General features: G+C 45.2%; 1 protein-coding gene across 1 annotated transcript in view; it reads right to left on the reverse strand.

The window, feature by feature from the left end:
* The window catches only part of Creb3l2 (cAMP responsive element binding protein 3 like 2), a 112,272-nt gene extending 90,094 nt beyond the window's left edge, over positions 1-22,178 (reverse strand). Inside the window, exon 1 of the mRNA XM_069996862.1 lies at positions 21,783-22,178. Coding sequence (XP_069852963.1) covers positions 21,783-21,884 — 102 coding nt within the window. The 5' untranslated portion in view covers positions 21,885-22,178. The remainder of the gene's footprint in view (positions 1-21,782) is intronic.
* Positions 22,179-22,615: the final 437 nt, after the last annotated feature.

Below are 22,615 nucleotides of genomic sequence, written 5' to 3' on the forward strand. Positions count from 1 at the left end.
AGACACATTTCAGACGGTTGCACAATTAGTCTTTTTTTTTTTTTTTTTTTTTGGTCGGTCATGGGGCTTGAACTCTGGGCTTGAGTGCTGTCCCTCAGCTCTTCAGCTCAAGGTGAGCGCTCTACCACTTGAGCTACAGCACCACTTCCAGTTTTCTGGTGGTTTATTGGAGATGAGAGTTTCATGGACTTTCTTGCCCGGGCTGGCTTTGAACCACAATCCTCGATCTCAGTCTCCTGAGTAGCTAGAATTACAGGTGTGAGCCACCAGCACCTGGCTAAATAGTCATCTTTTTATGAAACAAAGTTTGTGCCAGGGCCTAGGTAATCTGAGCGCAGTTTACACAGATTATCAGCTAAATTTCCATGAATTTTGGTAGAGTCCAAGATTTATCTAGATGGCTTCAAAGACATCTAATTCATGCTTAAAGAAGGTAATTTTTTAAAAAGCAAGAAATTTTACAAACCCCAAAAACTATACTGATGGCTTCTTTCAAACTCTGAACATCTGTAAGTCCAAACACCAGGGCTGAGGAGCAAGGTGTGATTGAGCTAAGTTGCTGCTGCGGCTGCCTATGGGCAGGTACTCAGTTCTTGGTCCCACCAAATGCCCACTCTTTTCCTTCCTGACTTCTGATCTTCCTGACTTTTCATCAACAAGGAGATCAGGGGGTCCAAGAGATGGTAAAAAGCAGCCCTACTTTGATTAAAGGTTAGTTAGGTCACAGCTCATTGTTTTCAAATACAGAAAACAAGCGTAGGCTACTGACTGACCAGCCATAACATGGAGGTCAAGCTGAATAGCCTACCCACTGGTGGGATAGCTCAAGTGATAGAACCCCTGCCAAGCAAGCATAAGACCCTGGGTTCAAGCACAGTACCACTAAAAATGAGAGTGAGTAGGAGAGGAAGAAGGGAATGGAAGGAAGGGAAGAAGGAAGAGAGGGAGATGGGAGGGAGGGAGGGCAGAAAAGGAGGGAGGGGGGAAGGGAGGGAAGGAAGGGTAGGAAAGGAAGGAAGGAAAGGGAGGGAATGGAGGAAAGGGATTGAGGGAAGGAAAGAAAGGAAGGAGGGAGGGAAGGAAGGAAAGAGGAAGGAAGCAAGGGAGAGAAGGAAGGAAAGAGGAAGGAAACAAGGGAGGGAGGGAGGGAGGGAGGGAGGGAGGGAGGGAAGAGGGAGGGAGGAAGAAAATCATGAACAACAATCTCAAAAGAAAAGCACTCATTTTACCAACTGTAGGAGAAAGCCCAGAGATACAAAAGTGGGTGAGTGAGACAGAGTTCTGATGGCATCTCAGAGTGATTCTGAACTCAAAGATGCATGAACAAAACCCAAGAATTACCATGGAGGCAGCAAAAATGATACTCCTGGAAAACATCGTAAATCCTATCTTGAATACAGAGCTGAGGGATCGGTCCTGTCTGCTTGGAGTAGCCTAGCGTGAGCAGAGCTGGGAGAACACTGGGGTCAGCCAAGAGAGGCCTGCGCTCCTGCCAGGGCATTCTCAGGGGGAAGAAAGGGATGCCAGAGCCTTGTACCTGTCATTTCTGTGCATCGATCCAAGCTCTGGTATGCTATTTTTTTTTTAATTTTCCTTCATCATACTTCCTTGCAAACTCTACCAGGCTAATTGAGCAAGCCCATGGGCCCAGGCTATCAGGCCAAACTATCGAAAGACACAGGTTGCTAACAGTCCCACCGAACCCTAATTTTAAAATAAGAACACTGAGCAGACCCTTGCCTTGTAACATGCTGGGATTTCTAAGTGGACAACAATCAGGAATGGAGGACCAGGGAGTCAAATCCAGATGCAGAAATGAACCATCATCAATGAGGGCTCCCGGGAGCCAAGTGTCTTGCTTGATGGAGTCTCAGCCCGTGGGGTCCTTAAGAGAATCAGGGTCCAGTCGGCCTCAGGAATGGGGCAGCAGGACGCTGCATCTACAGGGAGCATCTGGGGATCTGCTGATGTTCACATGTGGATGTGGACAGTCTAGAGGAAGACCTGAGGTTCTGCATAAGGCGCAAGTTCACTTGGGATGCCAGCGCAGCCTTGTGTGAGCTATACTTGATGTCATAACGCTCCAAGCCACTAGTAGTTCTCAACTCCAGTTCCATTTTGGAACTGCCAGGAAAACTATTCAAAATCCAGATGCTGCCCCAGCTTTACCCTAAAACCAATTAAACCAGAATCACAGGCACTGACAATTTTGAAGGTTCCAGGTAAATACAAGACAGCGCCATTGCTCTAGACAGTGAGGACGGCCTAGTAGAATGCTCATAGCTCTCGTGGGTTCCCCAGGAAATTCGAATGGTCAAGTTGGCCAAGGAGGTGACCGGTGGTCCAGCTGACAAGGCCCTACACTGGTGGGGTGAAGTCCTCAGCCTGAGCCAACATAATGGGAAAAAGAGGAAGGGAAGAGTTACTGGTGCCCAGAACTTACCCCAAGCATTACAAACACCTGCAACCTAGTTTCACATCAGCCAACCTGCAAATCAGGTTCCTAAAACAGACAAAGTGGGATTTCTTAGTGGAGGTGTCAAAAGTGATGGGGTTTGGTATTTCAACCAGGGGAATGAGGGTCAAAGAAAGGCCAACCAGGAAACAAATTTTCCACCAGCCCCCAATAAAAATCCTCACTGAAGGTAGGCACCAGTGGCTCAAGCGTATAAGCCTAGTTACTCAGGAGGTTGAGATCTGAGGATTGGGGTTCAAGGCCAGCCTGGGCAGGAAAGTCCATGAGACTCTTTTTATTTTTTTTTGAGCTTGTCTTGGAACTTGAACTCAGGGTCTGGGCACTATCCCTGATCTTTTGTGCTCAATGTTAGAGTTCTAGCATGTGAGCCATAGCTCTACTTCTGGCTCTTTGGTATTTAATTGGAGATAAGACTCTCATGGACTTTCCTGCCCCAGCTAGCTTCAAAGCACCATCCTCAGATCTCAGACTCCTCAGTAGCTAGGATTATGCACGAGCCACCAGTGCCCAGCTTTCCATGAGACTCTTATCTCTATTAAACTACCAAAAACCCAGAAGTGGAGCTGTTGCTCAAGTGGTAGAGTACTCACCTTGAGCAAGAAAAGCTAAAGGACTGTGACTAGGCCCTGAGTTCAAACGCCAGGCCCAACAACAACAACAACAACAATGCCCTCCCTGACTTCTAAGAATGACTAGCTCTTCTCTTCACTCTTCCATGTTCATTCACATGTTGGCCCCTGGTACCACAAAGCTTCCTCCTCTGTCCCCAATTATTCCATACATTTGCAAGCAGGCAGTTTTCATATGCCGGAGAGGAATCAACCCAAAGACTTGTAATAGTGCACACTTCCAGAACACCATCTGGACCCCACATCCTTCTAAGCACACAGGAGAACCTAAGAACAAGCTCCAAACACTAAGTTCAAGACTGAACCAAAGTGCGGGGAGTAGCCCATAGAAAATGGGGGGAGGGGGAAAAGCATGGAAGGAAGAAAGAGGAATGCCGAGGGCACACAACAGAAAAGAGAGGAAGGAAGAAGAGGAGAAAGGGCGGTGGGACTCTAGTTAATGTCTCTTCATCTTTCCAGGACTGGGACTACGCTGGGAGTTCTGGACTGATCCAACCCTCAGCTAGGCCCAGATCCTGCCAGTCTATGCTCTTGAGACTTATTCCTGTTTGCCAGGTTTTCGAAAAGGATTATGTGATTTAAAGATAACATAGAATAGAAGGTCAAATAAAACCAAAAATGGGTGTAGAAAAGGATTAGCAATGTGAGAGGACCAGGAAATAGAAAAGGGAGAAAGAAGCATAGGCTGAAAAATATACCAGGCCCCAAAGACATCACCTAGGAGAAAAAGAATATTACAGACTGCCAATGTGTATGCGGAGGTCCCCCGCTGGCCTCCCAATCAGTGAATCAGTGAACCTTGAGGAGCTAAATGGCCAGGATGGGCAGGCAGGTGGATAAGTGAGCATGTAATTCAGTCTGAGTGAACATGTCACCAGAGAGCACTATTTAGCATCAGACAAGTCAGTTTCAGTCTTCACCTTCTCTGAGTCACAATCCGAGAATGCTATGAGATGGTTTTACTACAGCAAGAGGGTTTTCTGGTTTAGGATATAAAATGGTAGTGGGTTTTTTTTTGACACAAAGCAAACATCTTTACCAATCTCTGGTCCTGGGCCAATTTCTCCAAGCACCCGTCTGGCTCCGCTACTTGGATCCCCTGAGACTTTCTTCACGCTTCACAGACATCCCTGCTCTCTCCCCCAAGCCACTGCCGCTGCGGTGGGCCTTGTGAGCATGCGCTGCTCCAGGGCAGGGCTGACACTTCCCTAGCCTTTACAATCGTTCCAACAGGCCAGATTCCAGGTCCTGTACTCAGAGACGGCCCAGGAATTATTGTTGGCCAGCTGCTTTTCCTGAGAGAGCATAATCAGGCTTTTGATTCCCATACACATTTGGTCTGTTCCCTGCCACTGTCCCCTCCTATAAAGGGCATTTCACAGCCTGCTCACATTCCAGACACCGCTGACAGACCAGGCCATGAGCAGCCCAGCCTACAAGTACCGAGAAGTGCACCTGAGAGTTCTGGTCTAGTGACCAGATGGGGGAAGAAAGGAGTCTTTCTCTTATCTGTGCATTAAAGGGACAGTGCTCAACAAACTCACATGTCCCTACCAGGCCAATGAGTGGAGACGCTTGAGGAGATGTTATCCTGCAGTGTGGTGGCAGACATGGCTTGGCCAACTCCATAACCATCCTGCCCTGCCCTTTAGATGATCAGGCTTGAAGGCAGGAATGGCCAGTGAAATCTAACAGGCATTCTGCTGGAGGCTTCGCAGGAAGTCTTAGCTTTGTTAGGCATTATCCCTTCCTGCCTGGCTCTCTCATTGTCTTCCACCCAGGGAAGGTGATGTTAATCTCAGGAGAAAAAAGTGCTAAAGATGGCAAAGGCAGAGGTCAGAAAATCCTGGGTCCAACTGGTGCTAGCCTGTTACCATAGCATTTGTGGAGTGAGTGGTAAGAAGCTAAAGACATCTTAGCTCACGACATAAAAAGGCCCTTAGATGTTTAAATTAGTATGCTTTTAAGCCAAATGGTATATGCTTGTGATTTTTATATTTTTGTTCTTGTGGTTATTTCTCTTCCTATTGTTTTTGTTGTTCTAAAAGCAAATCTGGGGGCTGGGAAGGTGGCTCAGTGGTAGAGTGCTTGCCTTGCGTGCATGAGGACCTGGGTTTGATTCCTCAGCACTACATAAGCAGAAAAAAGCTGGAAGTGACACCGTGGCTCAAATGGTAGAGAAATAACCTCGAGCTGAAGAGCTGAGGAACAGCGCCCAGGCCTAAAGTTCAGCCCCCATGACTGACAAAAAAAACCCAAAAAACAAATCTGGGGTGGCATGGATCAAAATGCATTGTACTCATAAAGTGACCTGTTGGATTGCAACCCCTTTGTACAACTACTTTTTAAATTACGTAAATAATTAAAAAGCAAATTTGACTCTCAAAAGGGCAACAAAAGTAAAAGCAAAATCAATTTACTAGGATTTTTTTCAGTTGGAAAATAACAAAGAACAAACTTTTCCATGGCAAGTGTCTTCATGCCAACAAAGGATCAAAGCCATCAAAATGCCCTGAAATTACAGAATGTTGCACAGAAATGAAGCTGAGTAGAGAAGGCCTTCCAGGTAAACTGTCAAAACTTGCTGGCCTCTGTCACGAAGGATCTGTTCCCTTTTCCATTGCCCCATTACCAGCAAGGATTGTTTTGTTCAAAATAAGAACTCATTACTTCCAGGGGAGATTGAGACTCAAGACACTGGATTCTGCCAGCTTCCTCCCAAAGCCAAACTACACTGGCCAAAGCCATAAGATATTGTAGAATATGGCAGAATCTCCATAAACTTGTCAGATAGGATGCTGATAAGGTAAGAGGAAGCAAAGAACAGAGGCCGCTGCCTCTCAGGAAGGAAGGACTCTGGAGTCACTCTCACAGAACTCTGCTTCCATCAACTTTTTTGTAAAGCCCAAGGTTGGCTGAAGCTGAAGGTCAACATCACAGGAGAGCATGTGGCTTCAATGCCTTTGCTACACAGCTTCTCAGAAGCACTCCAGAAGCCCAGGGGATAGGGACAGGAAGGGTTACCCAGATAGAGAACCCATCAGCTACTCCCTAATTCTGAAGCCTGATTGCTTTCAGGGTTAGATTCCTAAATAGAGCACAACTGGCCCCAGGAGAGCTATTTATATTAGATAGAACAACGTCAATGATCTCAATGTCCAGTAATAGATCATTGTTCCATGGGCTAACAGGGAGGAGCCAACCCTTTCTCATCCTCTCTTGTAACTTCAAAAAGATGCTAACACCTGCTGCCATCCTTCCCCCAACAAAACTGATCAAGGTTTTCAGTTCCCCAGGAGCAGATGCCTGAAAACTTGAGGTGTGGATTAGTCATGCAAATCAGAATCTAGCTTTGAGATGAAGAGGATTCCACAAGGAACCAAAGAAACTTCTGGGTTATCTGTTCACTTAAATGTCTTCTAAGCCATAATACAAAAGCCTTATTCTATTTATTAATTTGTGTGTGGGGGGTGCACATGAGCGGCTTTAGAGGACACTCAGAACAGACAGAACCAGGATCAGACTATGAGCCCGGATTCACTCCTGCATTCATCCATTCCCTCACCAAACATTACTAGATTCCAACCATGTGTCTGGGACATGGGGTCCCAAAAGTGGCTAAGAGATGCTTTCACAAGGGTGGCATGGCATGCCAGCCTCCATGTCACTGATAACTGGGAACCAGTTGCTCAGTTCCACCTGCTGTGATGCACCTTGTCTGTTATTTCAAGGCGCCATTTTGAACAGCATCATTTACTTACCGCATCAACAGAGGCACTCACTTGTGTATGGCTATGAAGTTGTACAGACTTCACATCCCTGATTCCCAACCCCTTCCCAGACAAGAGCTTATGCAGAATCCCACAGCGCACAGAGGAAGCAATGGAGAAAGAAAGCAGAAACAACCAAACTCAGTCCCCTCAACCACCCACCTCTCCTGGCATTCACTCCACCTGAAGTACACCTTGTTCCTACCTCAAAGGATTTTTCTGGCAACTACTTTTCTGTCTCTCTCACTGCACAGGTAAAACACATATCTCAAGATTATCAGGGCCAATGGATCTCTTTGGATAGTGATAGTCTGAGCCACAGATAGGGCAGATCTGTCTCCACTGAGTTTAGTCTCAGCCTCATGAACCAGGGACCTACCAGGAGCCCCTCAAATACGGGTCATGAGCTACAGAAAGTTCTGGAAAGAAAACATGTAGAACCAAGGAAAAAATAATAATAAAAATAACTGGAAGTACCTCTGAAATGAATTCCCTTTCAGGGCAGAAAGTTAAAAGGCACAGCTCTCAAACACAGTATTTTTATTACCAAACACAGTATTTCCCCACCACCGCCCCCTCCTTCACAAAGGGCAGTGTGAAGGGACTAAGTCATCTGGAAGTGGACACAGGGAGTAAATACTCTGACTTCTCAGTGGTCCTCCATGGAAACACCTGAGTGTTTTCCACAAGCTTTCCTTACTATACAGCCAAGGCAGCAAGCACACACAGACATGTGTAAAGACTCCAGTGCTGGCTACAGCGAGAAGCTTTGGTGTGACTAATTTGTAAAATCAAAAGCTGCCACAGCTAACCTCGGCTATGAAGCCATACCCCCCAAGTCTGTAATGCTGGAACCCTGTTTGGGATAGGGAGGCCATGTGTGTTGGGTGTCCTGGCCTATGGGCATTCTGCTGGCTGCTGAATTGTGCTAGGCACCTAACATTGCTTTAAAAAGTGAACTCCAAAGGCCAGACGTGCAGTGCCTCATGCCTGTAATCCTAGCTACTCAGGAAGCTTGGATCTGAGGATTATGGGTCAAAGCCAGCCCAGGCAGAAAAGGCCGGGAGACTCTTTTATCTCCAATTAATCACAGAAAAAGCTGGAAGTGGTGCTGTGGTTCAAATGGTAGAGCATTAGCCTTGAGAAAAAAAAAGGAGCTCAGGGACAGCACAGAGTTCAAACCCCAGGACTAACAACAACAACAACAACGAAAAATGAACTTCACTTTTTAGGAAAAGCTTTTACCATAGGTACTTCAAATGCGCAAGACATTTTCCTTTTAAGTTTTCTTTTCCTTTTGAGACAGGATGCTAGGCACCCAACCTGCTTAGAAGTCATGTTCTCCCAGCCTCAGTCACCTAAGTTGCTGGCGTGCACCCCATGCCCAGCAAATAAGACTTTTTCTTAAGGAAAAAGCATGAGAAAGAGTCATCTGCGTCTATCAAGCCTCAGAAATCCACCCGCCTGTACCACTGACCTGCCACCTCTGTCTTTAGCCTTTGAGAGCTTTTCCTCCCACCCCTATTCTTCCTGGCTCTGGGAGTCAGACAGCCATGGAAGGAACAGAGCGCACTAGAGAAAGATGCACTGGGGTCTAAGGAGAAGAGCAAGGATGTGGCTGCCATAGCCTTTCCTGAAGCCAAAGCTCTTCCTGTAGCATTTTCTTGGAAGTCAGTCATTTATTTTCAGATTCCTCCTACAGGCTCAGATCCTTATTCCAAAGTCATCTGTTCTTACCTTCCCCTGCTATTAGTTCATATACAACTGGAGCCAATAACTGGGCTTATTTTCTGTCTTGTTTGTTGTTTGTTGTTATTGAATTTTGAATATTGTCGGGGCTCTGTGATCAGCATTTTGTTGGCATTTAGTAGATGCGCCCAATTTTCTCAGTGGAAGACTCAGGAGTAAAGAAAAAAAACAGTTTCAACTTGATAGGATGAGTCTGTGGCCATGTGTTTGGATACCCCAAAGCCTGAGAACCCCAAAGGATGCATGCACACAAGAGACCCCTACTGGAAAACTGGGTGGCCATTCGGGGACAGACAGGCTCAACCTGGCTAGAACAAAGAAGAAAAGATCCTTATAAAAATTACAGAAGCATCATGGCCAACTCCAAGGCCAGTTCTAAGAACTGATATTAGCCTTGATAGAAAAACAAAGTAGTGCTCTGTGTGTGTGTGTGTGTGTGTGTGTGTGTGTGTGTGTGTGTGTGTGTGTGTGTGTGTGTGTGTGTGTGTGTGTGTGTGTGTGTGTGTGTGTGTGTGTGTGTTGAATACCTTGACTATCTACTATCAGTTCCTACCTTTCTGCAGTTGATAGTCTCACTGAGACACACCCCTTCTTCCTGGGCAAAGTGTCATAGTTGTGACTGCAGGGAAGATCCATGGCTGCCTGAGTTAGCAGGCATATGAGCCCTTAGAGTCCTGGGAGGACAGCTAAAGTCCATGTTCAAACATCTCTCCCCTGTTTTGGAACCTGTGATGGAATTTTCGTGGCTTTCTCTATTTTTTCCAATGATTGTACATTTACCTACGGCTACCACCCCCCCCCCCCATCCCCAGCTCCATCCTCAGACTTTGTTTCCCATTCTTCCCCCTTGTGATGACTACTGCCTATGGTCTCCCGGACTTCATTTCTTCCTCTACCAAACTCCTAACACCCAAATGTATATCTTCAATACAGACCTGTCTCTAGAACTCCAGACCCAAGATTCTAAGAAGCCTTTTAGTAATAAGTGTGGTTTCGGTGTGTTCTGAAAATATATCCTTGTCTGACCTGGAACTCACTATCTTCTCTACCAAACTCATCTGCTTTCCAAAGATTGTTGTTCTAGGTCAATGGCTTACCTAGTCAGAAAACAGGAAGTCTCCCAAATCCCACTCACCAAGTCTGCAGATCTAGCTTCTAATGCACCTGCTCCTCCCTAAAGAGATCAGGCCTCGTGGGATCTTGTTCCACTGCAGGGGTAAATCGGAGAGCCAGCAGGTCATCTTGCCAGTATCAACTCTACCCACCACCTACTTTCTAAAAGTTCCTTTCTAAGAGGCATTTCTTGTTTTCCCTCTTATTAAAAGCCTCCCACTCTTCTGCCTACAAAAGAATGTGTAAATAGTTCACAAAAATATATAAACTTCTCATGATCTGTGTCTCCTAATTCTCCCCACCAAGGTCCACCTAAAGAACCCCTACTGCACACCACTCACTCGGTGTGATGTTCCCCAACTCTTCATACCCCCCGTAGATGTTGCATTTCAGTCTCTGTGTTGCATAAATGCTTGGAACCCAACTCAAATGCGGAACAAAAACCAGGGACTTAATGGCCTCTGATTCAATCATTTATTTACATGCTATCTCTAGAGTCACAAGGTAGATAATAAATATACGTCTGTCTGGGGCACACATAAAAGTAGTTCACAAAGTTCCTGGAATTGGAGGATGAACCCGATGTGTGAGTTTTCCCTAGGGTGTGCAAGACCAGAAGAGCGAGAAGGAAAGCGTTAATGACTAAACTTTTAAAAGGCTCTATTGGGTAACCCTGGGTTAAATTTCTATTTAACACACACTGGCCAGTGAAGAAGCACTTTCACCCCAAATCTTATTTCCTCCAAGTTTTCTAAAAAGCCTATCAGTTTGAATCCTGAAAGCGCTCTCTCTCAGCCAAAAGGAATTTCCCCTTACACAAAAACTATTGAGACATTTCCAAGATATGAAATGTGAAAAACCAAGATTTTCCGTTCAGACAACTAGGAAAGTGTGTGTGGATTTTTTTCCCCCAGACTCTTCTTATTTGCCAAGAAGTCTGAAAAGGTTGTTCTTTTCCCCCCCTTCTAATTTTTTTAAGCTTCCTACCTCTGTTTTTCTTTCTTTCTTCTTTTTTTTAAAAATTTTTGTCTGGGTTTTATTTCAACAAGGTTTTAAGTCAGAAAGTAAAGATTACAAAACATCAAGTTGGTGGGGGTGGGGAGGTGTGACCCCAGCACTAGGAGGCTGAGGGGGAGGATCAAGGGGTTGGAGGCCAGCCTCCTCTACTACATAGCAAAACCTTGTGGAAGGCGAGAAGGAGGGCGCAGAGGAGGGGGAAGAAGGGGAGGGGGGAGAGGAGGAGGCAGCAAAACTACATCTGCAATTGAGTAGTCTAAATGAAATACACAATCTACTGGATGATCAATGTCCTTGTTGTAAACAGCCAAATTTAAAACATGGGAGACATTCAGTGGTAGGAGCACAAAGCATGAAATGCAAATGGGACTTCAGGGCCAGGTGATACAAATGCAGAATTTTATAGTTGGATAAATTGAGCCCTAGAGTATGAATTAAACTGTACTACACTGAGTTCACAAAACACAATGCTTTATCCCCCAATGAAAAACCCTCTTTCAAGAGTTAGCACTGATGCTTCCCACAAGAGAGAAGATTGTTCAGACTAACTCATTTGAACTCTTCTTTAAAATAAATAAAGCCAGATGCTGCTAGATCAAACCTGTAATCCCTGTAATCCTAGCTACTCAGGAGACTGAGAAGGGAGGATCACAGTTCAAAGCCAGCCCAGGCAGATCGACCTGACAAGACTCTTATCTCCTTAAAAAATTAACCAGAAAAAAAAGCTAGAAGTAGATGTATGGCTCAAGTGGTAGATTGCCAACCTCAAGCAGAAAAGTCAAGCAAGAGCACAAGTATGAGTTTAACCCCCAACCCCCAAACCCAGAGAGAGAGAGAGAGAGAGAGAGAGAGAGAGAGAGAGAGAGAGAGAAGAAAGGAAAAAAAAAAGCCCTTCAATAACACAGTGAAGTTTAGATAAATGCATTACAGCAGAAGAGAGTTACATGAAGCAATTTTAACTGAGCCCAACTGCAGTCATATAAACAAACCAAAGGAATATACAGAACATGATCTAAGAGAGTCTGTCTGATTTTTGCATTGACTTTCAAAACAGCTGAAAAAGTCAGACATAGCACCATCAAACTCCACAAAGGTCTCCCAGCCAAAGTATAAGCAAAAATCCAGCCAAAACGTTGCCCCAGAGCTAATGGGTAACACTGAGGGTAAAAGCAGCTGTGCCCCAGGAATGACCCATGACCCGTGAAGTTTACATGGCAAGCTGAGTCACTAAACATTCCCTGAGATAAATGGGGGTGCAGTGATAACAGTGGATCAAAGTGTCCTCAGCTTTTCTTTGAGTAATGCATGGAGAAGATTCAAGAACTATCCAACCAGAGCTGTTCCACAGCTAAGGTGGCCTCAAGAAGACTCTTCCGTCATATTCCAAAGATCCCCTGCACTCCACCAGCAAACAACAAACAGACAGGGAGATCTAAGAATCAGCTTCACCCAAGTTGACAGAAGCCAGGAACACATATAAAGTTTAAAAAAAAAATTGGGGGGGGAGGGAGCGGACTATTATCAAATGCTTTTACCAAATTCAATTGCATGGCTTAGGCAGTGAGGAAGCAAATGGAGGAAAACCCACGCTTCTCAGAATGCCATGGAAACCAGAGCAAATATTGACCCTGTGTTCAATATTGTCAAATATTTTCACAAGGCCTTGCAAGGTAAGGACAGGGAGAGGATGATTAGAATTAGCAGTGAGGGAGATGTTGTAATCAACAATAAGAACCAAAGTACTGGGGTCTAGACCCGAGTAGGAATCAAGGGAAAGTAGACCCGAGCTGTTCACCACTTGTGTAAGAAAACCTGTCACCAACAAAAAAGGAAAAAAAAAAACCAGCAGGGCCATATGGTAAGCATGTGTTCAAGGCAGAGACCTGTGTTTACAGCAGGCGGGAGAAGCTGGGATGAGAGGAATTACAGACGCATGAGAGTAATTACAGGCCCTCTGCCTCCCGAATGAGATCAGGCTCCTAAATTTGGGATCTCTCGTCCTCAAACTGAAACATTTGACTTAGGAGATAGGGTAGAAACTCCATCTATTATTTTCAATAATTTGCCCAAGGCCATCAAAGAACCATGAACCTTAAGCCTGCTTGGTGCAAAGATTTGCCCTGAAATAATGTCTCTGCTCTCCATGTGCCTAGAAACCAACATTGTTACAGAACTATTCCATTTTTGTCATCTTCTCTAAACAAAAGAGAGATATTGATGCTGAACTACTCATTATTAGCATGCTAAATATTCACATTTGCAGAAACATTTACAATAATCTAGAGTTAAAAAACAAAAATAAAAAGTGAAATGGAGCCAGGCACCAATGGCTCACTCCTATAATCCTAGCTACTCAAGAGGCTAAGATCTGAGGATCGCAGTTCCAAGTGAGCCCAGGCAGCAAAGTCCATGAGACTCTCATCTCCAATGAACTACTCACTAAAAGCTGAAAGTGAAACTGTGGTCCAATGGTAGAGAGCTAGTCCTGAGCACAAAGAGGCTCAGGGGCAGTGTACCTAAGTTCAAGCCCCAGAACCAGCAATTTTTTTAAAAAAAGTGAAGCTGGGCCCTGGTGGCTCACACTCATAATTCTACCTATTTGACAATCTGTAATCTGGAGGCCAGCAGGAGTAGAAATGTTTGCAAGATTATCTTAAAAATAACCATCATAAAACAGGGCTGGCACCATGGCTCAAGTTATAGAATACCAGCCTAGAAGCATGAGGCTTTGAGTTCAAATTCAAGTCTGTCTGTCTGTCTGTCTGTCTGTCTCTCTCTCTCTCTCTCTCTGTCTCTCTCTGTCTCTCTCTGTCTCTCTCTCTGTCTCTCTCTGTCTCTCTGTCTCTCTGTCTCTCTGTCTCTCTGTCTCTCTGTCTCTCTGTCTCTCTCTCTCTCTCTCTCTCTCTCTCTCTCTCTCTCTCTCTCTCTCTCTCTCTCACACACACACACACACACACACACACACACAGCTTAGGACCACCCACCAAATCCATTGCCCTGGACTGCTTGGCTCTACTTCAGTATACTTCAAATAATTGTTTTCAATCCATAATGAACATCTTGCACTTGACTTAAGCACCAGGTGGTGAGAGAAATGACAAGGTCCTCTCTCCTTTCCTTAAGGAGCTGTGTTTCAGCTGGGTAAATCTCTACTGCTCTAAGTCTCAGAGTCTCCATAGAGAAAATAGGCCATAATTTCCTCTGTGTCCCAGTGGTGATTGATAACAATTCAATTCAAGGTGGGGGACTAAAAAAACTCCAGCTCATTCAGAACTTCATTTGGGCGAACCAGAGATTATCCAGTGAGCCAGGAAAAGAATGAGTAAGCTAAAGGTCAACCCAAAGATGGAGAGCCTCATCATTTCCTTTCAACTCTGATTTCAGGGGCTGGAAACAGACACCTCCCTCTCATTCTCAAGATCCTTTACGGGGACTATGCAATGCCTTGCAAACCATAGGCCTCAACTATACCAAATGTCTAGTAAAGGTCTAGAGCCATATGCCTATAGCATCAACAGATAAGTTAGAACCATACCAAGCTGTGACAGGCAGTTCAAGTTACAAACCGGCATGCATGGCCTCATCAATATTTGAACAGCCACACGCAAATAGAAAAATAACTCCTTTGGGGGTAAAAAAAAAAAAAAACCATTTGGCATTCAGCTCTCAGCCTGCTGTGGACCAAACAGAACAAGTCATTCTTGTCTTGCATGGTGAGCAAGATTACAGGCTCAGCTAGATACCTTCAGCCCTGGCATTTGACCCTGATGCTGAGAGTCCAGATAATATTGCTAATTCTCCATGTCCTAGTCAGTGAGTCAGAAAACCATCCTCCACCTTTGCCCACACCTCTCTGAACAGCCCTTCCATGCATTTCAGGAAGGAAGGCCCTGTTGCCTTCCTTCATTTGGCAATTCTAGGAACAGCTAAATAAAGTCCATAACACTTTGAAAATATAATATTCAGGGTTGCTCTTCTGATCTTAGGACTAACTATTGTGTATTTTTTTTTTCTAGTTGGCAGCTCAACTTTCAGAGAAACAAACATACCTTTGTTTGTGAAACAACCCCATCTTTTTTTTCTTTTTTTCTTTTTCTTTTTTTTTTTTTTTTTTTGGTCAGTCGTGGGGCTTAAATTCTGAACTCTGGGCCTGGGCGCTGTCTCTGCACCTCTTCAGCTCCAGGCAAGAGTTGTACCGCTTGAGCCACAGTGCCACTTCCGGTTTTCTAGTGGTTTATTGGAGATAAGAGTCTCAGGAATGTTCCTGCCCAGGCTGGCTTTGAACTGCAATCCTCAGATCTCAGCCTCCTGAGTAGCTAGGATTACATGCTTAAACCACCCCGGCACAACCACATCTTTTGACTAAGGACTATCAACTCAAATCACTGTGCTAATGGCCTTGCCGAGGGAGTCTCCAACTTCTTTCGCCTTCAAATGATTAATCAAACAAATCATATAAATCCCACGTCCTCTTCTAGCTATTGGCTTAGAAATGGCCAGGTGGCCATTTACAAATAAAACTCTAAATAAACTCAGCTGGGGGACTACTAAGAAAAATGTCTTCCATGGGCTGGGAAGGTGGCTCAGTGGTAGAAAAATGTCTTCCATCACTAAAAAAAAAAAAAGAGACACAGGGCTAGACAACTCCGTTCTTCCCCTAGATACTGTCCTTTTTGAATCTGCACCTCCTCCATCCATCCATCCTCCAAAACACAGATGGATGAAACCAAAGACCCTGGGGACACAGAGGAATCACTGAACCAGACAAGGGGCTATGTTTCTAGGTTGCTTGTAATCATTGACTCATATATGCCCAACTGGGTCAGTGTTTTGGATACTTGTATCTGCAAGAAATATAATAAATTTGATTATTATTGTAGATATAATGCCTCGTTTTGCCTGCAAGAGTCACTGTCACATCAAAGCTCCTTGTTTCCATGGAACATTGTAACATAAAACTATGTTCAGTCCTCCCACCTTTCAGGATTATGCCTGGGTCATTTCCCCAACACCCTGAGAACAATCTCAGAGACAGTAAGGAGTCAGGGGTGGGATTTTGTTGTTATTGTTCATGTTATTCTGTTTTTGTTTTCTGGCAAAGCCAATGGGACTTCTTAAATCAAACATAATTTAGCAACATAGGTGCAGGGCTGCCTTGTGAGGAAGGGTCACGTGTATGGAGTAACAGGGGTGCTGGGGGTGCTCCTCCCATTCCCCATGTTCTTCAACTACCTGGCTAGTGCCTTTCATTTTTCATTTAGCAATTCACCTTCTTGACTTTGAGTAATTATGGCTCAGTATAAATGTCCATTTAGGAGTAACCCAGGATATACAAAACTTCAATGTAAGCAAAGCTTGAAAAGGGGTAGATGAAAAGAGAACATCACAGTGAATGCCAGGGGCCTGAGACCCAAGGCTATGGAAAGGTCAAACGAAAGCCTGGAAGACAAATCCCATGTACTTCACAACTCTATGTCCTGCTAGAACTCTGTGTTCATTCAGCTGGCAGAGGTCAGCTGACCATAAGCAATGACATTCTCAGCCCAAGAGGAACTATTCCCCCTTGGGAACCTAGCCAGGAGACAATAGATAACCCCAAGCAGGAACATCAAACCCCCAGATTTAATAACCCACTGGAACTCTATCAGTCTCTGGGCCCACTGGGAGGAAGAGGAAGCCCTTCAGCCAGAGATCAGCTAACTCCTTCTTAGCAATCAGTGTGGGATGTGGGAGCCAGATGCTTCCCCTTCAGATACCAGCGGGCGGAACAGGCCCTTCACTCCCTGCCTACCACTATCTGAGATCAGCCATTTCCCGTTTAAGAAATGATCAGATATATGTGAACAGCATAACCACCAAATATGTTACAAATAACTGGCTGTATACAGACAGCACATTTAATACAAGCAGAACCGCAACTGTCATCTTGGCAAAGACTATCTTATGGTTGCTTTTTTTTTTTTTTAAGAACATAATCATTGCAAAAACTGAAAGAAATCATCATCTTCCAGGAGGCTAAGTGTGGCTATCAGGAGTGAGCAAGATCACAAGGTTTATCACCCATAGTGTCCCTCTAGAGCTACTGTCCACTTCCATCCACCATGGCCAATCACCGCCAGTTCCCCCATGTTCACCCAAGGCCACAGCAACTCGAAAGATGTTGAGCTATGGGGTTTTGGGGGGTTTTATGGGGTTTGTTGGTGCCAGTACTGGGGCTTGAAATCAGGGCCTAGGCACTGTCCCTGAGCTACTTTTGCTCAAGGCTAGCATTTTACCCCTTGAGCCACAGTGCCACACTGTCTTTTCTGAATAGTTTATTGGAGATAAGAATGTCACGGACTTTCCTGCCTGGGCTGGCTTCAAACCTCAATTTTCAGATCTGAGCCTTCTGAGATGGCGTGAGCCACCAGTGCCCAGCTAAGGTGTTGTGTTTTAATAGAGCATTGTCACACCACCCCTTTGACTCCAAGAATACACGTGTGAAAACAGCCTCTTGTCTAGTTTTGGATGCTGCCTTTGAGTTGCAATTTCTAAACATATCCAGGAAGTAAACATTTGACAATACTAAATGATACAGTACCTAGATGAGCCTCCCAATCTTCTTTCAACCTCCAGGACTTCAAGAGAAAGCCCATGGCTTTACTAATGTGTTATATAATGACAAGTTCACAACTGCCCTATCTACATGCTCTATCCTTCATTATTCTGTAGACTATAAACCTCTCTCCTGTAAGCCTTTGTCTCTCTGGATCAAGAAGTTTATCTAAAAGAGAATAAACATTGTCTCTGATGGGATGGATCACAGAGGGTATCTGAGAGGCATTAGAATCCCAGTCTTCAGCAACTGGAACATTCCTCTACTTTTTCAAGTCTGATGTGTGACAGATTTGCTTAAATGGAGTGTTTAGAAGTGGTCATGCTAAGAAGGTGTGGAGGTGGCCATTGTTAGCCTCAGTTAAACATTAGCTGCTCTTGGGCAGTGTCAATACCCCGTCTCCTCTCCCATTTTCTTCTCACTTAGATACTTCTTATAAATTGAGATTCTTCCATTCTACAGCAATATGGCAATATTGCTGGATTCGAACCCTGGTCATGATACCACTCAGCTCTGGGGCCTAAGCTGAGATGCTTAAATGCATTAAGCTTTGGTTTTCTTACATATAAAATGAGAATAGAAAACAAATGGCTCACTCATTGGGCCCATTAAGAGAGATGAACAGTATGTATGTATGTATGTATGTATGTATATATATATATATATGTATATACCCTGATTTTATTATAAATCAGGTTTACATGGATATGTAAGCTTATGTGTATATATATATGTATATATAATAAATCAGGCTTATATAAATAAACCAGGCATGTATATTTTTTAACTAAGCACTACATAATATCTCCCAGCTGGACCAGCAATAAATCTGTGGGAACTAACACAAAATAGAATGTGGGGTCCCTATCTCAAAAGTATTAAAAAATTTTAGGATGCAACAGTAGAGCCCCCAACCAAGGACTGGGGCCCTCCGATAGGGTGGGGGGAGGGTCAGGCGTGTGCTGGAGGCCCCCTCTCACAGGTGATAAACACTCCATCTGCAACAATTTGTTCAACTTATAATCTACCCCCAACCCCCAGGCTCTCCTTGCCCTGGACAATGCCCAATCCACTCACTCGGAAAAGTTTTCCTGAGTCTTTCCTAAAAGACTCCTTTCCTTTACAAGGAAAATCATTCACCAAAACAAAGGAATGGAAAGAACTTAGAGTTAGCACCAGCTCATGTCAAGGTGTGCTCACCTCAAGTTCTGCCCTGGCTTTTTCATTCTGCTCAGCTAAACACTCACTTCCTTCAAATCTCTTCCCAGATAGTTATCTCTGATCAACAGTTCAATACTACCTCCGCCTTTTCTCAGTCCTGAATTCTCTATCCCCAATATGCTTTTCTACTTTTACTTTCTCTATCACAGTTCTAGCATATAACATATGCTACTTCTCTATTACATTTCGCACTTGCTGTTTATAAACGTTTTCCTGCTTAATGCCTACAAGTGTGCACATACTCAGATACCTACATGGACACATGTGTGTGTGCATGTGCACACACACATCCTACACACACATGTAGGCTTTGCAAGGTCAGGAATTTTTGTTTGAGTTTGTTCATCGATGTATCCCAAGGGCTTAGAACAGTCAATAAATATTAAAATAGTCAACAAGTAGTAATTGAAAGCATAACTATCTTTGAATAAATGCATAATAAAATCTGGCCACTGTTTTCCACACAGGGATTCAGCCAAAGGCCAGGCCATCTCTACATCATGGATAAATGGCAGTCATAACCAGCTCTGCACCTCAACCCCCAACAGAGGTCAAACAACAGAGGGTAAAGTTACCTACGCTTACATTTCTGCTAAATCCCCCTTAGTTCAAAGGAATACCATCCAGTTGTCTGTGTTACTAAATCCAATGCTTCTTTTAACATATATTCTTATCATACCAGTTCACATATACTAGCAGCAATAATGGGGGGGGGGGGCAATTTACGAGTGCACAGCTCAGAATGAGACACTTGTCTAAGTAGAGAACATAATTGCCTTTTTTTTTAAGAAAAGGATTAGAAGAAAAATAATCCTATATTCAGTGCTTTGCCACAACAGACAACCTAAGGAATACAAGGTCTGCTCCCCTGCAACTTTTGATGAAGTTGTTAGTTAGAACCAGTCCAAGATCTTTGTCCTGAAGTTCATGACAGGCACAGGTAGCATCTCCAACTCTGACCTGTGATCTCCTGTACAAGACACTGAGCCCAGGAACAGCCCCATGGGTGTCAGTGCATAATCCATCCCATCAACTCAAAGAGCATGATGGCTGCTGGATGAGACATTTTCCCCTTGTAAAGCATCAGTAGGTTGAAGAACAAAAGAGAAGAACTAAGATGTAGCTCATGTCTACCAAAAAATCTGGAGCACCCACTCATCACTAGCCATTTGTGAGCTAATATGCTCCAAGCTCCTCAGAGGGCAGGCTGCACATCTAGGCCCTCAATCCAAATGCAGCCCACATGGTCTCCTCCGAGCCGCTCCATGGGCAAAGCTCATATGATCACTACATTGAACATCTGGCTTTTGCCCCAACATGAACTGCCACACCCTCTCAGCTCTGAACACTGCATTTTTTTTTAAACACAAACCCTTCTCAGCTACACAAATGCTGGGGTGAGAATCAGTACAGAGGCCCCATCCCTTTTCCCAAAATAACAGTCAGCTAGCAGCAAAACCCCAGAGGTGGAGCCTGCTGGCCATTTTGCAAAAGTTTTGAATATCTTGGTGGTAACCCATTGAAAGAACCCCAAAAGAAAATAGCCAGGCCTCCTCTTTTCACTCCCTTCCCTCCCCTTTTCCCTCCTGCCTCTTCCGCCCCCCCCCCCCAACTTCAATGAGATCTTGAACAAAGTAATGTTATCAATGCTGGTTTCTGAAACAAAATCCCCTTTCTGCAAATTTAATCCTAGAAAGTTGAAAACTCTCATCAGAGAAATGTGCATGGTGGGTGATGTCTTTGGGGACACAGCCAGAATTAGGAACTCATGAGCTGACCCCCCCTTCCTGCTGAAAGTCAGTCTGAAAAAACAGAGCCACCTCAGATTTTCCATACTTGTCTGCAGGCCTTTCCTCAGAAGACTGAGGAAACAGATCTCCTGGCCTTACAGTTTAAGACGCCAAAGGGGCTTCCCTCCTAGGTGGAGGAGGATTTCCAACACACCCAGACACAGCATACAGTTTAAAATGGAAATCAGAAAGTAATCAGGGAGAGAGGAGGAAGAAGAAAGACATAAAACAGATGGAAAGAAAATTCTACTTTAGCTTGGCTAATAAAAAAAAAACAACCTTTCCACAAAAAGCAAGGCAAACTAAACTGAGGGAGTGTTTGGGGTTGGGAGAGATGGGGAGAACTATGGAAAGGATGACACTGATCAAGATGCATTGTACGCGGGGCTGGGAAGGTGGCTCAGTGGTAGAGTGCTTGCCTTGCATGCATGAGGCCCTGGGTTCGATTCCTTAGCACCACATAAGCAAAAAAGAAAAAAGCCGGAAGTGGCGCTGTGGCTCAAGTGGTAGAGCGCTAGCCTTGAGCTGAAGAGCTGAGGGACAGCGCCCAGGCCCAGAGTTCAGGCCCCACGACTGGACCCAAAAAAAAGAAAAAAAAAAAAAAAGATGCATTGTACTCACACTGATAGATTGAATTGAAACCTCTTTATAAACTACATAAGGATAGTAAAGAAACGATTTTGTAAAAAGACAAATCCTGGAGCAGGCTTATTAGCTATTCATGCTGGTACTCAATTGCAGGCTATCTGTTCCTAAGGAAGCATTCTGAAATTGATTTTTATACCTTGTTTTTGAGAAGATACTAGGCTGAAATCTAAGGCATCTTTAACTAGAAAGACAGAAGCTCTTAGGAAATAAAGTAGTCTGAACTAAATCGAGGGGGAAGGGTGGGGTTGGGGAAGTGGGGGAGCACGGTGGCAGGGGTGCCACTGATTAAGATGCGTGGCACTCAACAAAAATGACATGTCGAACTGAAACCCGTTCGTGAACCTATTTTTGTAAAGAGCAAACTAAGCAGAGGCATTATTCTCAAAACACACCTCCCTTTCCCCTCCTTACAGTACCGTTAGCAATAGGAAATGAGATTACAGAGTTTTTTAAACAACAACTACTTCAGGGAAGAGTATTTACTAAAGGAATACAAAAATGGCACTCGTCTGGAAGTTTCAAGGCGCCAGCTGTTCAACTTGCACCGCTCAAATACCAACTAGACCCTTCTCCCTCCCCCAGGTGGCTGCATTTCTGGACCAGGTCCCCTGTTCCAGATGGATCCTACCCCCATATCCCCAGATCTCAAGCTGCAACTCCGATGACAACACACGCGCGCGCGCGCGCGCACACGCACACACACACACACACACACACACACACACACACACACACGTCAACACCCCTCAGCCCCCGCCGCCGCCCAGGGCTCACCGTGTGGTACATGAGAGCCTCGGGGTCCCCAGGCTCCGACAGCTCGCTCAGCTTGCGGTCCCACTGCAGGACGCCCTGCTCCCCGCTCTCCAGCACCTCCATGGGGGTGGAAGCCGCGGGGCCGAGGGTGCTGAGGGCAGAAGAGGCCGCGCCGGGCCGGGCGGAGGATGCGGAGGGCCGGGGCGGCCGTGGAAACGCTAGGATCTCTTTCCCCGGGTGTCCCCTGCCTGCCTACAGGACCTGAGGATTTCGGGAGGACCCAAGTCTTCGCAAGGGCTCCGACCCGAGGCTGCAGGGATTAGCGCGGGATGTGCATCCAAAGGGAAGGCAACAGATCAGCACGCATCCCAAGAAAATCCCTTCTCAAAGCCGCTCCAGACACAAACTTTGAGACTCCCCAGGGCTCCCCAGCTTCGCTGTAGGACCCAGCTGCGGCCCCACCTCCCTCAAAGGCAGTGACCAATCACATGCCTGTCTGTCCCGCAGAACCCAATCAGAAGTCTTTCTCTCCTATTCTCCCCGCCCACAAAAGCAGAGCCCTGGGAAATCTCCGCCCAGGTGTCGGAATGTGGGCGGGGCACGTCTTTGACGTCACCGGGGAACTCCTCCAGTCCCAGCTTGGCCAGCAGTCGGAGGTCAGTTACAGAGGGCCAATAGAATGCTTGGGCACGGAAGTGATGGACTGGAAGGTAGGCCAATGAGAGATAAAATCTGGGGCGCGACCGCCAATCAACTAGCGACAAGAATACATTTTTATAAAAGAGGGAGGGCGAGCTCAGTGCCCTCCCCGAGAATCCGCAGAACTCAACGCTGTACCCCGAGGAGGGGAGGGA

This window comes from Dipodomys merriami, unplaced genomic scaffold (genome assembly GCF_024711535.1).
Source record: "Dipodomys merriami isolate MVZ:Mamm:240054 unplaced genomic scaffold, mDipMer1.0.p SCAF_5, whole genome shotgun sequence".
In the NCBI taxonomy this organism is placed as follows: Eukaryota; Metazoa; Chordata; class Mammalia; order Rodentia; family Heteromyidae; genus Dipodomys; species Dipodomys merriami.